At 35.3% G+C, this 19,739-nt stretch overlaps 1 protein-coding gene across 1 annotated transcript; it reads right to left on the reverse strand.

The window, feature by feature from the left end:
• Window positions 1-1,931: 1,931 nt before the first annotated feature.
• LOC143554095 (pyruvate kinase, cytosolic isozyme-like) lies at window positions 1,932-5,671 on the reverse strand. Its single transcript, XM_077043950.1, has 3 exons — window positions 5,414-5,671; window positions 4,240-4,701; window positions 1,932-2,880 (listed from the first exon to the last, which is right to left on the reverse strand). Exons 1-3 carry the CDS (start codon window positions 5,669-5,671, stop codon window positions 2,068-2,070), a joined length of 1,533 nt encoding a protein of 510 aa, XP_076900065.1. The 3' UTR covers window positions 1,932-2,067.
• Between the last annotated feature and the right edge of the window lie 14,068 nt (window positions 5,672-19,739).

A 19,739-nucleotide genomic window follows, 5' to 3' on the forward strand; every position in this document is an offset into this window, starting at 1 on the left:
AATTTGTATAAGTGATCATGTGGCGCCTCACATGGCTAGCTCCCTCAGTTTACTAAACCTCAAACTCAAATAGAGTTTATACTCTATCCACACATTCACCCATTCATATAGGAAATAAATAGCCAACTTGTGCTCCATGAAATCATGATCAAGAATTAGGATAAAGTATTTTTTTTTAACAAAATTCGAATTTTATAATTCAAATTATGACATGTGACAAAAATTATACAAGTAACAATCGGACTAATAATATTTCTAACTTTTACTTTCTTTGTCTATGTCAATCTTAGTTTTGTTTTTCTCCTAGCTTGCATTTAAGTTATTAGAAAACAATTTCAGTAATCTGATCATGACAAAACAGATTTGGAAACTAAAAAAACCAATCCAATCCAACTTCTTTTGTTTGAACTTGATTTGTTTTTTTTTTCAAGTTGAATCAAAACAAAGATCCCCATACGCAAAATTATTAATGTAGCACACAGAAAATGGTGATAGAAACAACAAATTCGTACATGTACAGCTGTTTTAAGTTGGCTAGCGGTTGCATGCAGACACAGTCAGTTTGAACTGAAGGGTACATTAACTGCCTGAGAATAGATAAGTAGATCGAGATAGCCCATTGTTTCATCCTCACAACTTCTAAGAAGTCATATATATTAATTTCTTTTGACACTTAATGCCCATCCCCATGCAATGGGACCATTGTCAGTGATTTTATTCTCTGAATCCATATAATACTATGCACGTAATGGGCTTCAAGTTGCAAATACACGCATGAGTTCGATCAACTACCACCATATATACTAGTGCCTAGTACGTTTTAATATAAAATATAAAATCTCTTTTACATTCGGTTTCAAAACAATGATGACAACAGGATAGTGTATACACAATATGATAGTGGTCAGGAATTACTTGTATGTGTTGCCAATTTGTCAAGCCATAGATACTCTAGTGATCAAATCTAAATGTAGTTTGTTATTTGACTTACTATACACGAAGTCTAGTTGTTGGATTTTGTGGGCACACGTAGTGACGAAGGTAGAAATTTTTTTCATGGTTGTAAATATTTTGTATCAATTATCTATCGCTAAATATTAAAAATAACTTTCAGGTGTGGTAGGTTGGATCATGAGTACGTAGATTCATTTTCATTCACTAGTCTAGGGTACCACATATATTAATACTTTTCAAACAAAACAAAAAAATTATTCATTTGATCCTAACCTAGTTAAATTTTTCTCTTAAATATGATCATGTGTAAAAACATACGATGATAGTTTTGTAAATTTACAACTTATTTAATAATTAAAACTAAAAAATAAAATTATATAAAGCACGCGCACTCCCCCCCCCCCCCCCCCTCTCTCTCTCCACCACCGTCTTGTGACATTCGTCTAACCCGACCTATTTTAAAAATTCTATTATTCGGATCAACGCTTATTAAATTCAACGACGAATTCTTATATTTATATCTTGTCTTTATTATATTTATTTTGTCGCACGTTGCTCGATTTTATATTATTTGTAAACTAAACGTTTAAAGTATCGAACATTGGCATTTTAATCCCCTACACTCAGTTCAAGCAACTTTTGATCAATATCGTAAATCCCAAGGACCAAATTGCCAATGTTCTAAATCCCTTCCATTTCCCCTCCTTTCTCCGTCCAAAGCATACCCCCCCCCCCCCCCCTTTGCGATTTTGACCAAGGTTAAGCCCTCCTAACCAGCCTAATAAATTATGATGAAAATAACTTACTAGTATATATTATGTTAGTTACTATAAATAATAAAACAAGCCTAATTATATGCACATGATTATATGTAACATGTGCGAGATTGAGCTTTAGAAATAGAGCTTGAAGCAAGTTGAGATCGAGCTTAAGCGGTCTCAGCTTGTTTTCACCCCTAATCAAACCTGGTACAAAAGTAGATCCATCATTATTTATTTAAACGAGTTCATGGTCGCATATGATCCACATCATTAACATGCAACATGCCTTAACAAACTAACACAACAACTGACTTAACAACCAAAGTAAAAGACCAAACTAACTTTGACCATCTTACTTAACTATGCTGATCTTGATCACAGATGCAGCCCCGATCCGGTGGAGCGCCACCACGGCATCACCTTCCTTACACAGCCCTCTCAGAGTAGCCGATTTTAAAGCCGCTTCCAAAATCACCTCAGTAGACTCAGCATCAGTAGCCTTAGCCGAGCCCTCGGCTAAAAGCGGGACCAACCCCCGATGCACAAGACTCTGCCTAGCTGGCGCCTCGTCACTACATGTCCAATCAAACGAGTCAGTCGACAAAACCGGTACCACCACCGACAAAATGGGGACTGCGGGTCGATACTTAGCCACTAACTTGGCCGTGCTCCCACCCTTGGTTAGAACCACAATGAGTTTGGCTTGAGCCTTGTTAGCGGTTCGTACTGCTGATGATGCAAGCGACTCCAATGGGCTCATTGGCAACGGGGTTGACCGGATCATTTCCTTGAAGATGGCTCCATAGTCAAGAGATGACTCGGCTTCAATGCAGATTCGGGCCATGGTTTTGACTGCAATCTCGGGGTACGCGCCGGCTGCACTTTCGCCACTAAGCATGACACAATCAGTGCCATCGAGAACTGCATTTGCCACGTCGGTGGCTTCGGCTCTGGTGGGCCGGGGGGACTTGATCATTGACTCGAGCATTTGGGTTGCGGTTACGACTGGCTTGCCGGCTAGATTGCATTTGTAGATCATCATTTTTTGGGCTAAGAATATCTTTTCAACGGGGATTTCCATTCCTAGATCGCCTCGGGCAACCATGAACGAGTCAGTTTCACGTAAGATCTCGTCAAAGTTTATAACTCCTTCCTGATTCTCTACCTGTACAAATCAAGCCCGCTTGCAATAGTTAGTAACCAAAATTAAAGAACTAATAATGTATGTTTTGGTCATTTATTATTACCCTTTACACAACAAAAGCACAAGTAAACACTATCACTTGCATCATGTTTTGTAACATGTGACTATCTGATTATGACGAACTAGGACTGAAAGCCAAGCCGGGCTGGGGTGAGCTTGGGCTCGGCTCATTGATTTATCTTAACGAGCTGACATGCTGAATTCAAGCTCGACTGGTTAAAACCTCAAGCCAGCTCGTGGATCGTTGAGCATGCTCGTTTATATTAAGTATTTTATTTTTTAAATGTTGATTTGTATTTTGATATATATATAAGAAACAGCTTTAAGCTACAGAATGAAATTTGTAACATACACAAAATTTATAAGCTACAGAATTCATAAAATTATATATAAAACTTTGGGCTTTAACTTTAAACAAGCAAAATGAGAATTTTTAATACCTTTTTTATTTTTATATATACACATATATAAAATCAGCCTTTTATTTAAACAAGCCAACGAGTAAGCTAATGAGCGAGCCACGAACCGAGCATCCCTTAGCTCGGACTCAGCTCGTTTACGACCGAGTTGGCTCAGCTAGGCTCATCTGCAAATTAGCAGATTTTGAGCCCGCTTTTTTCAAGAGAGCCGTGAGCTTTTTGAACAACCCTATGATGATTAAGCGTGGGCCTGAACATTCTTTGATGTTTTTTTGAAAAACAGAAATTACTGATGATTTAGTTTTATGCTTTTTGAAAACCCGAATTTTTTGTTCAATTACGTTTTGCATGTACCGATAACCAAACAAACCCAGGGCCGGCCCTTAAGGAGGGCAGGGTGGTCGACGGACCCCTGGCCCGACACCCCGTTAGGCCCGATTTATATACACACACACACACATTATGAAAAACAATATGTACATTTAATGTTTAAACTCAATTACACAACCACTAACTTGGTCTACTAACAAACGGGTATGACTCAAACAAAAGGATATGAGTTCTAGAGACATGTTTAAGCCTAATTTTATATAAAAAAAGTTTACATAACCCAAATCATAACAAAGTAAGCCCGTTTAAAAATTAAAATTGTTTAAACCCAGACATGTTTTAAGCCTATTTTTATACAAAAAGTTTTTTACATAACCCAAATCACAACCAAGTAAGCCCATTTAAAAATTAAATTGTTTAATCCCAACAAAAAATCCCTTTTACTTAAGGCCTAATCTTTTTTCACCTTCGGCCCAAAAAATTTTAACAGTTCCCGGAGACAGCCCTGACTAAACCGTAAAAACCGAACCAACTTTGATTATATCACAATGCAACAAAAGAACACACATACCTTTGACATCAACTGAATATTCTTGGCATGCGGGCCAAGAACCTTACGAACATTCACAAGATCCGACCCCTTACGAACAAATGAGAGTGCAATCATATCAATATTATTAGGAACACCCCAGTGAAGAATATCTTCCTTATCCTTCTCAGTAAGCGTCGGAAGATCAACTACCACACCTGGAAGATTCACATTTTTCCGCTCACCTAACATGGCTGTGTTCTCACACCGACATCTAACAGTCCCGGATGCTGGATCACATGACAACACCTTTAAGGTGATGGTCCCGTCTGCACACAAGATTGTGTTGCCCGGTTTTAAGTCAACAGGCAGCTTTTTGTAGCTCATAGATATGGTCTCACTATTTCCTTTGATTGTGTAATCGGTGCTTATTGTGATCTCATGGCCTTCCTTGAGTTGGACGGGCTTTTCGTTTTCCAGGAATCCTGTTCGGATCTCGGGCCCCTGCAAGAAGAAAATAAGGTTGATTTTTAAGTCAAACGAAGCAGGGGTGTGCATGAAACTGAAATAACCAATCTTGTAACATAAATAACCAAAATAAACAAAGCCAACCCAAAGCGCACGGTTTGTTTTATATTTTTTCAAAACCGAATTCTGGTTCAGTTTGGTTTTGCACGTACAGAAAACCGAGAAAAATGAACCATAAAAATCGAACCGACTTTACAACTGAACCAAACCCGCAAAAACCGAGAAAATCAAAACAATCCAAAGAACCGACGGTTTGGTTTTATGTGTTATTCAGAAACCGAATTTCTAGTTCAATTTTGGTTTTGCACGTACAGATTACAGTAAAAACCGAACTGGCTTTTATAACTGAACAAGATTCGTAAATGCCGAAAAGGAAAACAACTTTTGCTAGTTAATTTGTGGATTATAATTTTCATTCTTGAATGTTAAGTAGCTTAGTAGCCCAAAAATTTTAGGCAAAAATGTACTAATAATGGTTGGGTTTGGGCCAAAAACCGACCCATGAAACCGAAAAACTAAATGAGCCCATTGTGAAAAATGAAAAGGAAACCGAACTTGGTTTTCAAAAACCCACAAACCAAAAGTTCGGTTTTTGTTTTAGTTTGGGTCGAAACCCGACCCATGCACAACCGAAGTCAAACGGACTACTTGATGTTAATAATATATAAACTTTTCCCCAATCGTTTACCTTAGTATCAAGCATAACAGCACACAAGATCTGAGTATTGTGCATAGCAATCCGAAGATTATTCAGCGTCTCCTGATGATACTCGTGGGTCCCATGAGAGAAGTTGAAACGGGCAACGTTCATCCCGGCCCGAAGCAGCTTCTCACACATCACGACGGAGCGAGAAGCCGGACCAAGGGTGCATACAATCTTAGTTTTCGGTATACGGCCATCGTTGGGGAGGTCCTTGAGTATCCCCTCAATGTCAATGTTAGACATATTAACAACCACTTAATCTTATCTGATTCCTAAATGCCCAAAACACGTATAATCATCAATCATTTATACAAAGCAATTGAATTTCATGATTATGCAATAATGAACAAATATTAAGTGTTTTTTGTCAGTTTAACAGAATGAAACACAAAGATACACAACTATCTACAAACATTAAAAGGCAGATCTAACTAAAACAACAAATTAATATAAAGCAGTGAAAGATTAATATTAATTACCTGAGCAGCAGAAAGCAGGGTGGGTTTAGACACACTATTGTGGCTGCTTGTACTGTATCACTTTTTAGAATTAATTATATAAAATCCCAAGTTTCATTTATCAAAGTGTAAGGAGAAAAAAAAATTGAAGGGACAGGAAAGAAAATATTGTGTTTCTGAGTTTGATTAAAGAATGAAAATTAAAGGAAGGATGGTATAGTAAGTGTGTTTTCGAGTTTTATTAAAGAAAAGAAAAAAAAAAGAAAAGGTGTTATAGGGGGTGTTTGTTTTTTCTTCAAACATCTTCAAGGGAGCTAATGTCTGCAGGCGCGCAGACATTACCCTTGAAGACTGTTTGTTTTTTTTCTTAAAACAGATCTGAAGTTATCTTCTTTCATCTTAAAAGAAAAGCAAGGAAATCTTGCTTAAAACATCTTCACAAAAAAACCTTTGCAGCCACCCTCTCATCCACTGCTCCTACCACCGTCCGCCAACACCACCACCCACCGTACGCCGCCACCACCACCCCCGTACCCCGCCGCCACCGTCCACCACCATCCACCGCCACCACCACCGTCCACCACCCACCATCCATCACCACCACCGTCCACCACCCACCATCCATCACCACCACCGTCCGCCACCACCACCACCATCCATCACCGCCACCACCACCATCCATCACCCACCACCACCACCATCCATCACCGCCACCACCACCGTCCACCACCCACCATCCATCACCACCACCGTCCACCACCCACCATCCATCACCACCACCGTCCGCCACCACCACCACCATCCATCACCACCACCGTCCACCACCCACCATCCATCACCACCACCATCCATCACCACCACCACCATCCATCACCGCCACCACCACCATCCATCACCCACCACCACCACCATCCATCACCACCACCGTCCACCACCAACCAAAACCATCCATCACCACCACCCATTGTCCACCACCACCATCCACCGCCACTACCCACCGTCCGCCGCCACTACCACCATCCACCACCACCACCTTCCACCACCCACCAAAACCAAATCGGCATGGCAAGCAAAGACTAAAAACTAGATGTAACTTGAATAAATGACTTCTATCTTGTGAGATAAGTTTGACAGTTATGCAGACAGTATCAGCTTATAAAAACAAACAGTCTTATATTTTCAGCTTGCAGATCTTCAGACCACATCTTCAGTTGCAGACATGAAAACAGATGAAATCAGCTTGCAGACAGTTTATGTCTGCAAAAACAAACAGCACCATAGTGTTATTTCTTTCTATCTGTTTTAAAAGGAATTGAATGAATGAAAAGAAAAAGAAAATAAAATAAAAGAAAAAAATAATAATAATAAATAAAAATGTTTTCAGTCCCTTTTCTTTTCTTCGTTGGGTGAGGAAAGGGAACATAGGGTGAGAGAGAGTGAAAGAGACTGTTGTAAGAATAAGGAAAAGGGCATATTCGTGTTGGCGTGAGGATGTGTTCGTTTATTATTATTATTTAATAATTAATTTTGGAGAAACATTGAGCAGCCACCTGTTTCGGTCAGTCAACATGTTGCGCTGACAAGCGTCGTCCAAATTCAAAGTAGACAAAAATATTTGTCTGCCATGCAACTTATTTAAGTTCCGGGGTTTTTCAACGGGTCCGGTTAGAAACAGTCACTTTTGTTAAAACATCCATCAATACGTCTCGTATAGGGTTATACGGGGATTATAAAGGGGCCCAAACGCCCAGTATAGCTTTATACGGGGCATCTTGGGGGGTGTCTCTAGAAAACCCCTTTCCAACAGGCATTAAATAAAATAAAAAATTAATTTTTTATTAGTTGATTCTTAGAGCATTCCCATCTCGTTCCCTAAAATTATGTAAGAGGGATTTACAAATTATATGGTATGGTTATGAGTAGAGGAGAGAGAAAATTTATATGGAAAAGTTAAATTTGAGGTTTTATCGTAGATACTGTATAATTTTTTAATATTTTTATAAAGTAGTTGTGAGTGAAATGGAGAGAAAATATGATGATAACGGTATAAAAAATTATATTTAATTAAACAAGAAAGAAAAAATACATTATTGTCTAGTGTAATTATATGATATATATGGATATAGGGTAGGGAATGGGTTGTGAATGCTCTTACAAACTAGTTCATCAAAATTAACTAGTTTGCAAACTATTTTTATGTCATGTATCATGCAATTACTAGTTCCTTTCTTTTTTTTATCTTTTTTTTCCATTTTTCTGTAAACAGTTAATATAATAGAGAAATTGGTACTTGTTTAATAACTTAAATTGTTAGCTTAAAAAATCTAAAAACACAATTGTGTTTATATTTTTTTTCTTAACACTTCGATTAGGGGTGTTCATCGAATAACGAATTTTTAAGTTAAATCGAATCGAATAATACGAATAATTGTTTTTTTTTTGCCAGTATTCGTATTCGATTAAAAGTTGAACTATTCACTTCGTATTCGTATTCGTATTATATACCCAATTCGAAAATCGATTCGAACTTGTATTTGAAACTCGAATTCGAATCGAATTCGAATAAGTTTGATTTTAATTCAAATAAATACGATCTAATTCAAGTTTACCTATGCCAAAAATTCAAAAACCATAAGCATAATTACAAAACAAACATATAAATTTAAAGCAACTACAATACCTCGTGATGATAAATTCAAAACTAAAGTAAAAATAGTCTAAAATTCAAAATATTCAAAAAGAGAAGTAAATAACACTCATATTAGTATGGGCTAAGAAACAATAATATGGCATATTGGGTTTAATTAATTTGTAATGGACATTTATTATTTATGAATTTGACACAAATAAAAATAACAATCTACCTATCTACCTATACTAATAAAAGAAAATAATTCTGGACACATGATATTCTGATGTTAATTCTCACTATCAAATTCCCGCCGAAATCACTTCTCTTCTATTGATGGAAAAGAAAAAAATATTAGTTCTAAATATGGTATTAATTATAAATTCAGCATACCGTATTAATTGGACAATCTCCATTGATTGAATTATATTAATGCCATAAATTATATTGTAAACATACTTAATATAAAAAATATTAATATATATAATAATTACGTGTCATAAAGATATTTTATTTAAAATTAAAATGTATATAAAAGAGTTCATGTTTAAAGACTACACCAAATTTAATTTTTGAGACATCTTCATATCGAAGAAAACTGTAATAATTTTATTTACTTTTTACAAATATTCAATGTTTAATAAGTCTTAAAAATTATAGACAAATTTTTCAATTTTTATATTTAGTATAAGACTATTGTGACGGTTAAACAACAGTGTGTTTATAAGGACATTATGAAAGTGATTCAAAAAGGGAAATTAGGTGTCTTTATGATTTATAATTTAGGGTTTAGGGTATGAAGTGAAAAACATTTTGTGAAAGACTTTAACTACATCTTTAAGATTTAAAGGCCTCATTGTTTTAAATGTTGCTTCCAGTGACATTGCTTCAGTATTGTATACCGATGGTAGAACAATCCGTTCTCAATTTAAAATTAAAATGCATTTGATGATATGAAGGAACTATATTTGTAATACATTTGTTATATAATATAAAAAGACTTAATTATCTTTTATTTTATTTGTAACTTATACCGTGTAATATACGGGTTTCTAAAGCTAGTAATTATATATATATACATATTATATATAATTTGAATTCGAATTTCGAATCGAATCGAATCGAATAATAAATCATAAATTCATATTCGATTCGTATTCGATTAATATACTCGAATACAAATCGAATCGAATTCGAATTTTTAAAAAACGAATTCGAATCTTAATATTCGAATTCGAATCAAATCGAACTTCGAATGTTTCGAATACGAATCGAATTTCAAATGTTTCGAATACGAATTGAAATCTGAACACCCCTAACTTCGATATAAATTTTATTATAAACTATGTTCTTTCATAAATATGTATGTTTTTTCTTATTAGTTTTCCGATATAATAGTGTTGTTTCGTATAAACTTATTATTTAGAGTTTTATATTTTATATATTTTAAATCATCATAACTTATATTTATATAATAAAAATATTGGTTGAGGTTGAGTTGTGAATGAAAGTGAAAATTTAAATTAGGTTGGGTTAGGTTGTGTGATCAGAGATAAATTAGTTTTTTATTAAAAGGTTGAGTTGGGTCGGATTGCTAACGGAAATGGTCTAAGAGACTAGGATGTGATTTTTTTAGAGCATTCCCAGCCTAGCCCGTTTCATATCCTCATATCTGTAACTACACTAAAAATATTATATTCTCTTTCCTGTTCAATTAAATAATACTTTTTAACATTACGTTCTCTTTCCTGTTCAAATAAATATCTACTCCACAACTAGGGCTGCTCAAAAAGCTCGGGCTCGTGGCTCGCTCAATAAAAACTTGAAAAAAACTAGCTATAAAAAGTGATTTGTAACATCCTGAGCTGATTTGGATCATTTTTGTAACCGAGCCAAAATCGACCCAGGCTCGGGTCGAGTTATGGCTCGGCTCTTGGCTCGATCTTAAGCTCATTTAACTTCAAAATCGAGCTAGAGCCTAGCTAACTTTAATTTCGAGCCGAGCTCAAAACCACCCTAGCTCAACTCGAGCTCGACTCGTGAACCGCCTAATTACAACAAATTCAACAAATATTAAAAAATAGATATGGGCAAACAAAGTTTTCTCAAATTTACAAAAAATCACTGTTTTTTCTCTCTCCACCCTATAATCTACACTCACAAGTCACAACCACTCAAAATTCCACCATATAATTTGCAAATTTTTCATATAATTTTAGGGGATGTGTTGAGAATGCTTTTCCAGGTAGGATTTTAATCCTAGGTAGATAAGTATTTAAAGCCTTTGAGTTCCCGTTTCCTTAAAAATGAAAAAAAAAAGTTTGTTTAAAAAAAACAATAATTTATTTAAGATTTCTTTATTTTTGATAAATTAGAGTAAATTATATCATGATCGTTCCCGAGAATTGTTAAAAAATTTTGGGTAAAAAGGAAGAATAAAATTGGGCCTTATATAAAAAGTTTTCTTTTTTTTACTGGGTCTAAACAAACAAATTTTTAAATAAGCTTACTGAGTTATGGTTTGGATTGTGTAAAAAATTTTTTATTCGGTTAGGCTCATCGTCGTTCATCTAATTTTTTCTCTCTTTATATTTAGTTTTAGAAATATGCTTGAATCAGTTAGGCTAATTTGCTTCTGTAGTTCGTATTTAATACTTTATGATCACCGAGACTTGACATTGGGCATATTTATAACAGTTTTTAAGTAATTTTTAAAATTGAAAGCACTTTTAGCTAAAAGGAGGATGAATCAGCAGAACATTTGCTAACAGTGTGCAGATTTGCACAACGAATCTGGGAGAAAATTATGAATTGGTGTAAGGTGTTCAGCTTCTTCGCGTTTTCGACTCTTGATATCCTCCACTTGCAAAAATACTTGAACTTACCTTCCGAGAAAGCTAAAGCGTTTAATGCCATTTGGTCCAACAACAATTTGGTTCCTTTGGAAAGCTAGAAATGAGATGGTGTTCAAAGGAAAGGCGGCGAATCTTAATGGCATAATAAGTGAAATAAAGGTGTTAAATTTTTTGTGGGTTGAAGCATGTTGAAGAAGTTAAACCTTGCTTCGGAAGGTGGGGAGATTTTGGCATTGATCAATTGTAAGGGTGTATGGTGTATGGGTGGTCTAGTAGTGGTGAATGTTTGGTCTGTATGTATTTTGTGGGACTAGCTGCTGGCTAGTCTTGGTTATATGCTTTGTTATTTATAAATTTATTTATTGGGCATAAAAATTCAATGAGTGTTATTAATGTCATATGTTATATGATCTTTGGAAAATGGTCAATTTCACTAGTAATTTTTTTCAACACAAATTATGCAAGTATTTAGCTTACCTCCATATCATCAGTCCCCCAAATCAAAGGTGACTGATTTGTGGTTGTGACTGATTTAATCAGTCACTTGGATCACTGACTGGCCACCGGTCCATCCTATCATCTCCATTCCCCTAGTACAAAGCCGTGGGGTGCTAGGCTAGCTTGCTTGCTTAATCAGCTTCTTCCGTTTATTGCTTATTCGCTTTCACATTTTAGTTAATTTTTTGAAGTTTGAATTCTGATCGTCTGATGTGACAGTTTTGCTGTTCGTATGGATTGGCCTACCCCCATCATCAACCCCTGTTTAGTTTGATGCCGTTTTAAAATGACTTTTGACTACATTATACCAGACTTAAAATCTTCATTTTCTTTGTAGTTTTATTTCAACTTGTGCTATTTGGTTAATTTTATCTAATAAGCTTCAACCAAAGGTGGATGAATTTTGGCAGGTTGAACCTTAGCATGATGAGTTTTACAATATGTCAGGGTTTAAGCTGATGAGTTTTAGTTGGACATATTCACACGCAATGGGCTTCAGTGACGAGGTTCTGTCTAGTCCGGTTTAGCTGAATGTGGTGCTTTGAATGTGAGCATCGATTGGTCAAGCAATTATTGGTAATTCATGCGGTGCATCAGGCCCTTATTTTGGTGGAAGCTATGGGGTGAGGTATTTTCCTATATATGCTTCTTAGCTTCCTTGGTTCAACACATCGAGTGTAAACCTACTAAGCCTCAACCTGTTGACCATTAGTTTGCTAGGTTGTATTACCAAAGGTGGTTTAGGGTTGAATGATTCTGATAATCTTTAACCAACAGTCCAACACATGTACAGTTTGAAATATTGAAACAAAATGGTAAATTTCCTTATTGGCAATATCTTAGGCTTGGGCGGAAGTCTTGGAAGGAAGGTGATGTGTGCACTTCGGAACAACTTTTTTATATCAACGTTTTGAATTTAGAAAGATGGAAATTACGTTTGGCTAAAAACACACAACATGCATAGAACCTATCATATATAATATTGGCATATTACTTAGGTATGTCAAAGACACAACTTTTATTAATTGATTGTCGTGAGTTTGTGATAAAAATAAAGTGCACAAAATAAATAGTAATAGCAAGAGAAATATAGAGAATGTCAAGACAACATATGGTGTTAAGCTTTGGGATGGAACGGTAAATAATTAGTTTAGTGACGTGGAAAACAAATTATGTTTTCAACATAACTTGTTAATGAATTATGTTCTTGAAGTTATTGTGGAGGTGCTCCTTTTTCAGGTAAACAACCCTTCCAACCTTATGAGAAAAGTACCATACATGTTTGGTGCTAACGCAGGGTTGAAGATGCGTTTCCGGTGCTAACGTAGGGTCGACGATGCGTTACGTTTTAAACCCATGTTGGCACCGGAAATGCGTCTTTAACCCTGCGTTAGCACTGAAAACGCATCTTCAACCCCACGTTAGCACCAGAAACGCATCTTCAACCCTACGTTAGCACCAGAAATGCATCTTCAACCCTATGCTTTGTCAACAAGTCGCCGGCCATGAGATTCGGCAAGCCGTCGCCGGCGATGTGAACACGGGTGTCAGGTATGGCAGCCCAGGGTTGACGTTGTGAACAAGAACATGTATAACAAATCGTCTGCGATGAAATGGCCTTAATAACACATCGTCGACGACCTATTCCGGCCAGATTCTGGCCACGTGTCGTTCTCCGGTTCGTTTAGTAGCACGCCGTCGGTATTCCCTAACACGTCGGCGGCGACAAGATAACTACGGGACAAAACTGGAAACTTGAATTTGGAGGGACAAATTTGGAATCTCGTTTTAAAGATGGGCCGTTTTAAGGATTTTCCCTTTCTTTTTTGAAAAATTCTCAAAATAGCCTATTAATGGTGAGAGATTCAAAATATGTCCCCTCAAAATCATTTTTTCAGATTTGTCACTCTTCTAACGTATCGCCGACGATGTGTAGGTAGTCCCGCCGACGAATATTAGCTAATACATAGTGTTAGACCTCCAAACACATGGTCACAGATGTGTTAAGTGCTAATTTATGGTTGACGATGCGTTAAGTATTAATACTTAATGCATCGTCAACCATAAATTAATACTTAACGCATCGTCAACCATAAATTAACAGTTAACGCATCGTTAATCATAAGTTAACACTTAACGCGTCGTAACATGTGCATTCCACCCCCACGCGTGTCGTTATCTGATTGGTTTACTAGCTCATCGGCAGTATTTCCTAGCGCATCGTCCGGCGATGAGATACGTAATGGACAAATTTGGAATCTCTTTCTATAAAGTGGTTATTTTAGGAATTTCCCCTTTTTTTTAATTTGATATTTTCACCTTCCTGTTGCAAAAACATGATATATATCTTGTTGTTCTAACTTCCAACAAATAAACTAAATTTTACCAAAACCCAGAATAAATCAAGACAGATATAATTGCCACACGTTTGAGTGTAGTACATCCTCGGGGATATTTTCCCACCTAATCCCTCTTTGATGAAACAACCCTATATTTATAGTAGCCTAAAATGATGCTTAATTTATTTAATCTTCTCTAAATCCAATCGAATGCAATAGTCATTTGCGTGTCTGCGTTACCATCTAGTTATTCAAGTTCAACGGCTCTGCCACAATTATATACGTAATTGAAAATTAATTCCTAAAGCAACCAAATAAAAAAGGAAAAGAATTCCCACTTTAGGTCAGCAAACATGCTTCCAATATAATGTAGCACCATAACAAACCAGTCGAAACTAGTAATAACTAAAGAATATATGTACCATATACTTTTTATATTCCAATCGGCCAAAAGAATATACAAAGATAACATATATGATATCACATATATTCCAATTCTGGCCTTGGAAGGACCAAAGCTGTAAGATTTGATCCCTTGGATCATTTGGTGAGATAAGATGCTTCAATTTCGTCTTTGGGAAGACGAAAGGTTTAAGATTCTTGATCCGTTGGGCCATAATTTGTTGATCAGACAGATGCTTCGGCTTTGGAAGTACCAAAGGTGTAAGATGCTTGAGGACTTGGTGTACGTACTTCATTTTCCTTGAAATTTTCTCCTTGTGGAATTGTCTAGGTAATTAGAGATCTAGACAATAAACAGTTAACATGATTGTGCTCGATCTGATAAGAGAACATGACATATTTTGCAATGTAACTTTAAAACATTTAGGAGTCTTTTTCTTTCTACGTTACATTGGTTTTCATGGTTATGCTCGGGGTTATTATCGTTGAAAATATGAGTTTGTGTAAATAGTATTAAACTAACTCGTTCAAAGTTTCTATTAATTATATCTAACTGTTAAAGCCATTTAATAATTCTCGCCTGATTTAATTTTTAGAACAGTAAAAGATATCTATACCGGTTAATTATTGAAATAAGCTAAAGCAAAGCACCAATGTAGCCTAAAGCAAACTAAGCAAACACAGCAAATAAAAAGAACCTTCTGTTTCAAAATATAAATTAGAAAAATAAAACGCACCTGGCAACCTACAATCAAACCCAACACACTACTAAACAACCTAAAATGGGCTGCTTTCGTATAGGGAAATCGGAGATAATTCTTTGTTTTGTAGTAAGCAAAAGCAATATCAAACCTATAAACACTACAGCAGAAAGGCACCTAACAAGTAACAATATATCACAATATGTCATTGAAGTATAAAAGCACTTGATTGAAACTTAGACGCGTTTTTGAGATCTAATAATAGGAATATCAGAGTCCAAATGTTATAAAGGTACTTTAAGAGTGGAATAATTAGACGAACTAGACTTTTTTAGGTTCTAAGTACCAATAGCTAAAGTAAAACAAAAATTACATCAAAACTACAACACTTATTAATTCCAGGCCTCCAGCCGCGAGCTGATCAGATCTCTACTCCTAAATTAGTTTCGTTTGCACCATCAACGAGTAGCATGCCTTATTATAACATGCATGGGTGGGGTGATCAAAATTAGATTAAACTTACTGAAGTTTCAAAAATAATCAAGGAACTATACATAATGTTTCATACAAATGGTATAATCTAGTGTTGTATATGAGAAACAATCTTTAAAATGATATTCTTCTTACTAAACTACATGATATCTTAGTTTAAATCATATACATTCTTGCATCTTGGGATTATTTTCGTACGTAACCCTTGATTACAAAGTGAACCACCCCCCCCCCAAAAAAAAAAAACAATTATAGTGCATTAAAATACTGCAAGATTTGATTTCTCTAAGTCCAATTCAAAGCAATATAGCCATCAGCTATTAATCATAGAATAATATGCGTTCAATATATGTGACAATCCTCGATTTCGGGTTAAATTGTATTTATTTTGTATTTGTTTTTATGTTGTAAACCGACCCGATTTATATCCCGAACATTTCAAATATATAAAATATTGTATTTTATGTTACTAAAACATTCCCGCTTGTCTAATTTGAAAAACCCCTTTTACGGATTCGAAAACGGACTTAAAACGCTCAAGATACATCAAAAACGAACTTCCGGACGCGGACCGACGTGCTGACCAGCAGCAGATCAGCAGCAGACCAGCAGCCCATTTTTTTTATTTTTTTGTTGTTTTGTGATTTGTCTTGACCCCTCTTGCATGCAAACCTTGATATCACACCCCATGCTTGACCCTTTCAACCCACTCTATATATACACCCATATCCCCTTCATTAATCCTTGCTCATTCATCTCTTTCTCTTCCAATTCTCAAGCATTCAAAGGTGTTCTTCATATTTTTTTTGGCAGTTTGACTTTCCAAAGTCAAACTGACCATAGTCTTACATTATAATCAACTTGTTTAACACTTACTTATACTTGAAGATTGTTATACAACATATATATAATAGCACCCTTTGTACCTTCGGTGGGCATTTCTCCGGTCTCGGTCGGTTAAGTGTCCAGCCCATAAGACAAAGCTACATGGAGGACTCGTAGTAGTCCTTGATTATATATATTTTCCGCATGTAACTATCAAACTAGTTATACTTGTTTAACTTCTGCTCATCTTAGTTTTATTTTACATTTTGAGTTCCATGGTTATGGGTTTGTAGAGACTAGCCTCGGTTATTCCGTAACTAGCTCCAAACCGGAAGCCGGACCCTTGTTTACTAGTTTGTTTAAATAGTTGTATAAACATGTTTTATGTAAGATTTGAGTTTCTAAAATCATTTTAATTAGTTCCATGGTTATGGGTTTGTAGAATCTAACCTCGGTCTTATCCCGAAACAACCGAAAACCGAACTTTCGTTTAAAGACTTTGTTGTTGACTTTTTGTATGTAAAACTTTGGTATTATTATTTATAAATTATTTTACAAGTTCTATGATGTTTGGACATGTGGTAACCATTCTTGGCCTTATTCCAAGATAAAAAAAACCGAACCAAACTGAACTAAACCAAGTTTACTCGCTTAAGACACACAAGTGTGTTTTTAACCATTAAAGCTTATATATTTCTTTAAAAATACTTTATAAACTGATTTTAATTATTTTCACAAAGTACTCGGAATGTTGAATCCAACTTGATCTTATAACAAAGTTTGGACCGACTAAACCGAACACTCGATTAACGGACGTTGTTAGTTCTAAAACAATAGAACTACATACTTGGTTAAGTCTCTTTAAGATTTATTGAGTTATCTCATACATTTATTATTTTGGGAAAGTTGACTTTGGGTTTGGTCAAGTCACCAAGACCCGAACCGACCACCCGAACACTCGTTAAAACCCGTTTTAGTATCTATATTATAAAGGGACTTGTTTTCTTGCATTTTTACCCACCTTATTACTTAACATAGGTTGAGTAAAATTAAGGGCTAGATACTTTAACCCGGTTTCGAGCAAACTTACATTTTTAAAGGACTATTATTATAATTTCTTAAATATTTACATTTTAAACCTTAAACTTTAAATTGTTTATATTTCTTATCATTTATTTTCATTTAAAGACTTCCAAGACAACTTTTCTAATACAAGACTTCTTCTCCTTTAGGCTTTGTTCGTTAAACTCATCGTTCCGGTTAATCTCCAAATCATCAAATCTTTCAAGTTTATTACTTGAATGTGAGTACTTTCATCCCCCGTTTTCACTCTTTTATATTTTGGGGGTGACATTGCAAACTTATTCAAATCCAAATGATTTATAGTTGAGTCTTAAACCACAAACTTTATTGTATACTTCACTTAAATAAATGCTCGATTTGATGATTATATGCTTATATGCTTAAGTGCTAATGTGTTTACCGCTTTTGGATGGTTGATTCATAAATCCTAGTATATCTGGCATCCCCTTATAAAAAGGTGTCGTTAATGTATTCTTATTAACGATTTCATACAAAATCCGAGTATATTTGGCATCCCCTTATAGAAAGGTGTCGTTAATGTATTCTTATTAACGATTTCATTTATCTAAATTGTTGCTATTATTTATTGTTTTGTATACAAGTTGTGGAATTTCATATTATATATCTATTGTTCAAAAACTATGAAATTGCTCACCAACCTTTGTGTTGACAAAATCTATTTATGCAATGTTACAGGTTTGACTTTAGGCTGACTCGAGGACTTGAAGAAAAAAAACGTTATCGAGACTATTAGGATATTAGCAAAACGAACAATATATTATTTACTATGATTTGAATTTGGTTATTGTATGAACAAGTTATGTGACTCTTTGTGTTTTTATGAATTTAATTGAGTTGATTAAATATTGTCACTTAATAGTGTCGTGTGCGATGAACAATCGGTTGCGCCCCGACGTTTCCATCATGGTCGGTGTGTGACAATATCGATCTCAGCAATATTGTTGTAAGATGGTTAATTGGAAATTCCTTCATAACACAACCATGACATCTGAAATAGCCGATAATTACATGATCTAGCTAGGATAAAACTAATTTCTCAAGATTTCGAGTTAATTATACATGATTTATCTGCTGGACTATTTGTGAAGTATAAACTATACATCTTTATAGTCCCGGCTGCCTGCATAGAATATATGCATAGATAACATTTATGCTTTCACATATATTCATTTCATTGTCTTTTCAGATTAAAGCAAAACAAGGGTATTTGGCCTTTACCAAAGGTGTGAGATTCTTGATCCCATGGATCGTCTAGTTATACATATGCTTCAAGTTTGTCTTTGGAAGTACCGAAGGTGTGTGTAAGATCCTTGACGACGTTATGTACTTCAATTTTCTTGAAGTTTTCTCCTTGTAGAATGGTCTTGTTAATTAGAGTTCTATTTATACCAATTTCAAGTTTGAGTAAACCCTTAATTATTCCTTGAGCTAGCTTCTGCTCTCACATAGTTTCAATTTCACTGGTCATGGGCATACACAAATTTCCTAAGATCATGAATACTAAGCTGGCTTTAGGGAGAAACCTATCATCTTCAACCGTCACTGATGTACCCAAAGGCCATTTTTGTGTTTATGTTGGTGAACACAGCATGAAGAGATTTATAGTTCCTTTAGCATATCTTAAACATCCGTCGTTTCAAATCTTGCTGAGTCTCGCAGAAGAGGAGTTTGGATACGCTCATCCAATGGGAGGTCTCACGTTCCCATGCAAAGAAGAAACTTTCATCCAGCTTGTTGAGAACATACACTCATCATGATTGTGGTCTGAAAAGAGAGCAAGACCATTTTTTTTTCTTTTTGCAATGTAACTGTAAAACAATGTATAGGAGTCTTTTTGTTTTTATTCATTCTACATCACTTTTCACGGTTATTACCAATGAAATATGAGTTTGTATAAATATTATTATACTAATCCGTTCAAGTTTCTGAGATGGTAGTTTATATTTTACAGTGATTAATATTTTTGAATTTTTTGGAACAACAAAGAAAACTGTCGAAGAACTAATTG

This window comes from Bidens hawaiensis, unplaced genomic scaffold (assembly GCF_021521415.1).
Source record: "Bidens hawaiensis isolate Kalapana, Puna unplaced genomic scaffold, B.hawaiensis_p1.1 tig00017496_1, whole genome shotgun sequence".
Lineage (NCBI taxonomy): Eukaryota > Viridiplantae > Streptophyta > Magnoliopsida > Asterales > Asteraceae > Bidens > Bidens hawaiensis.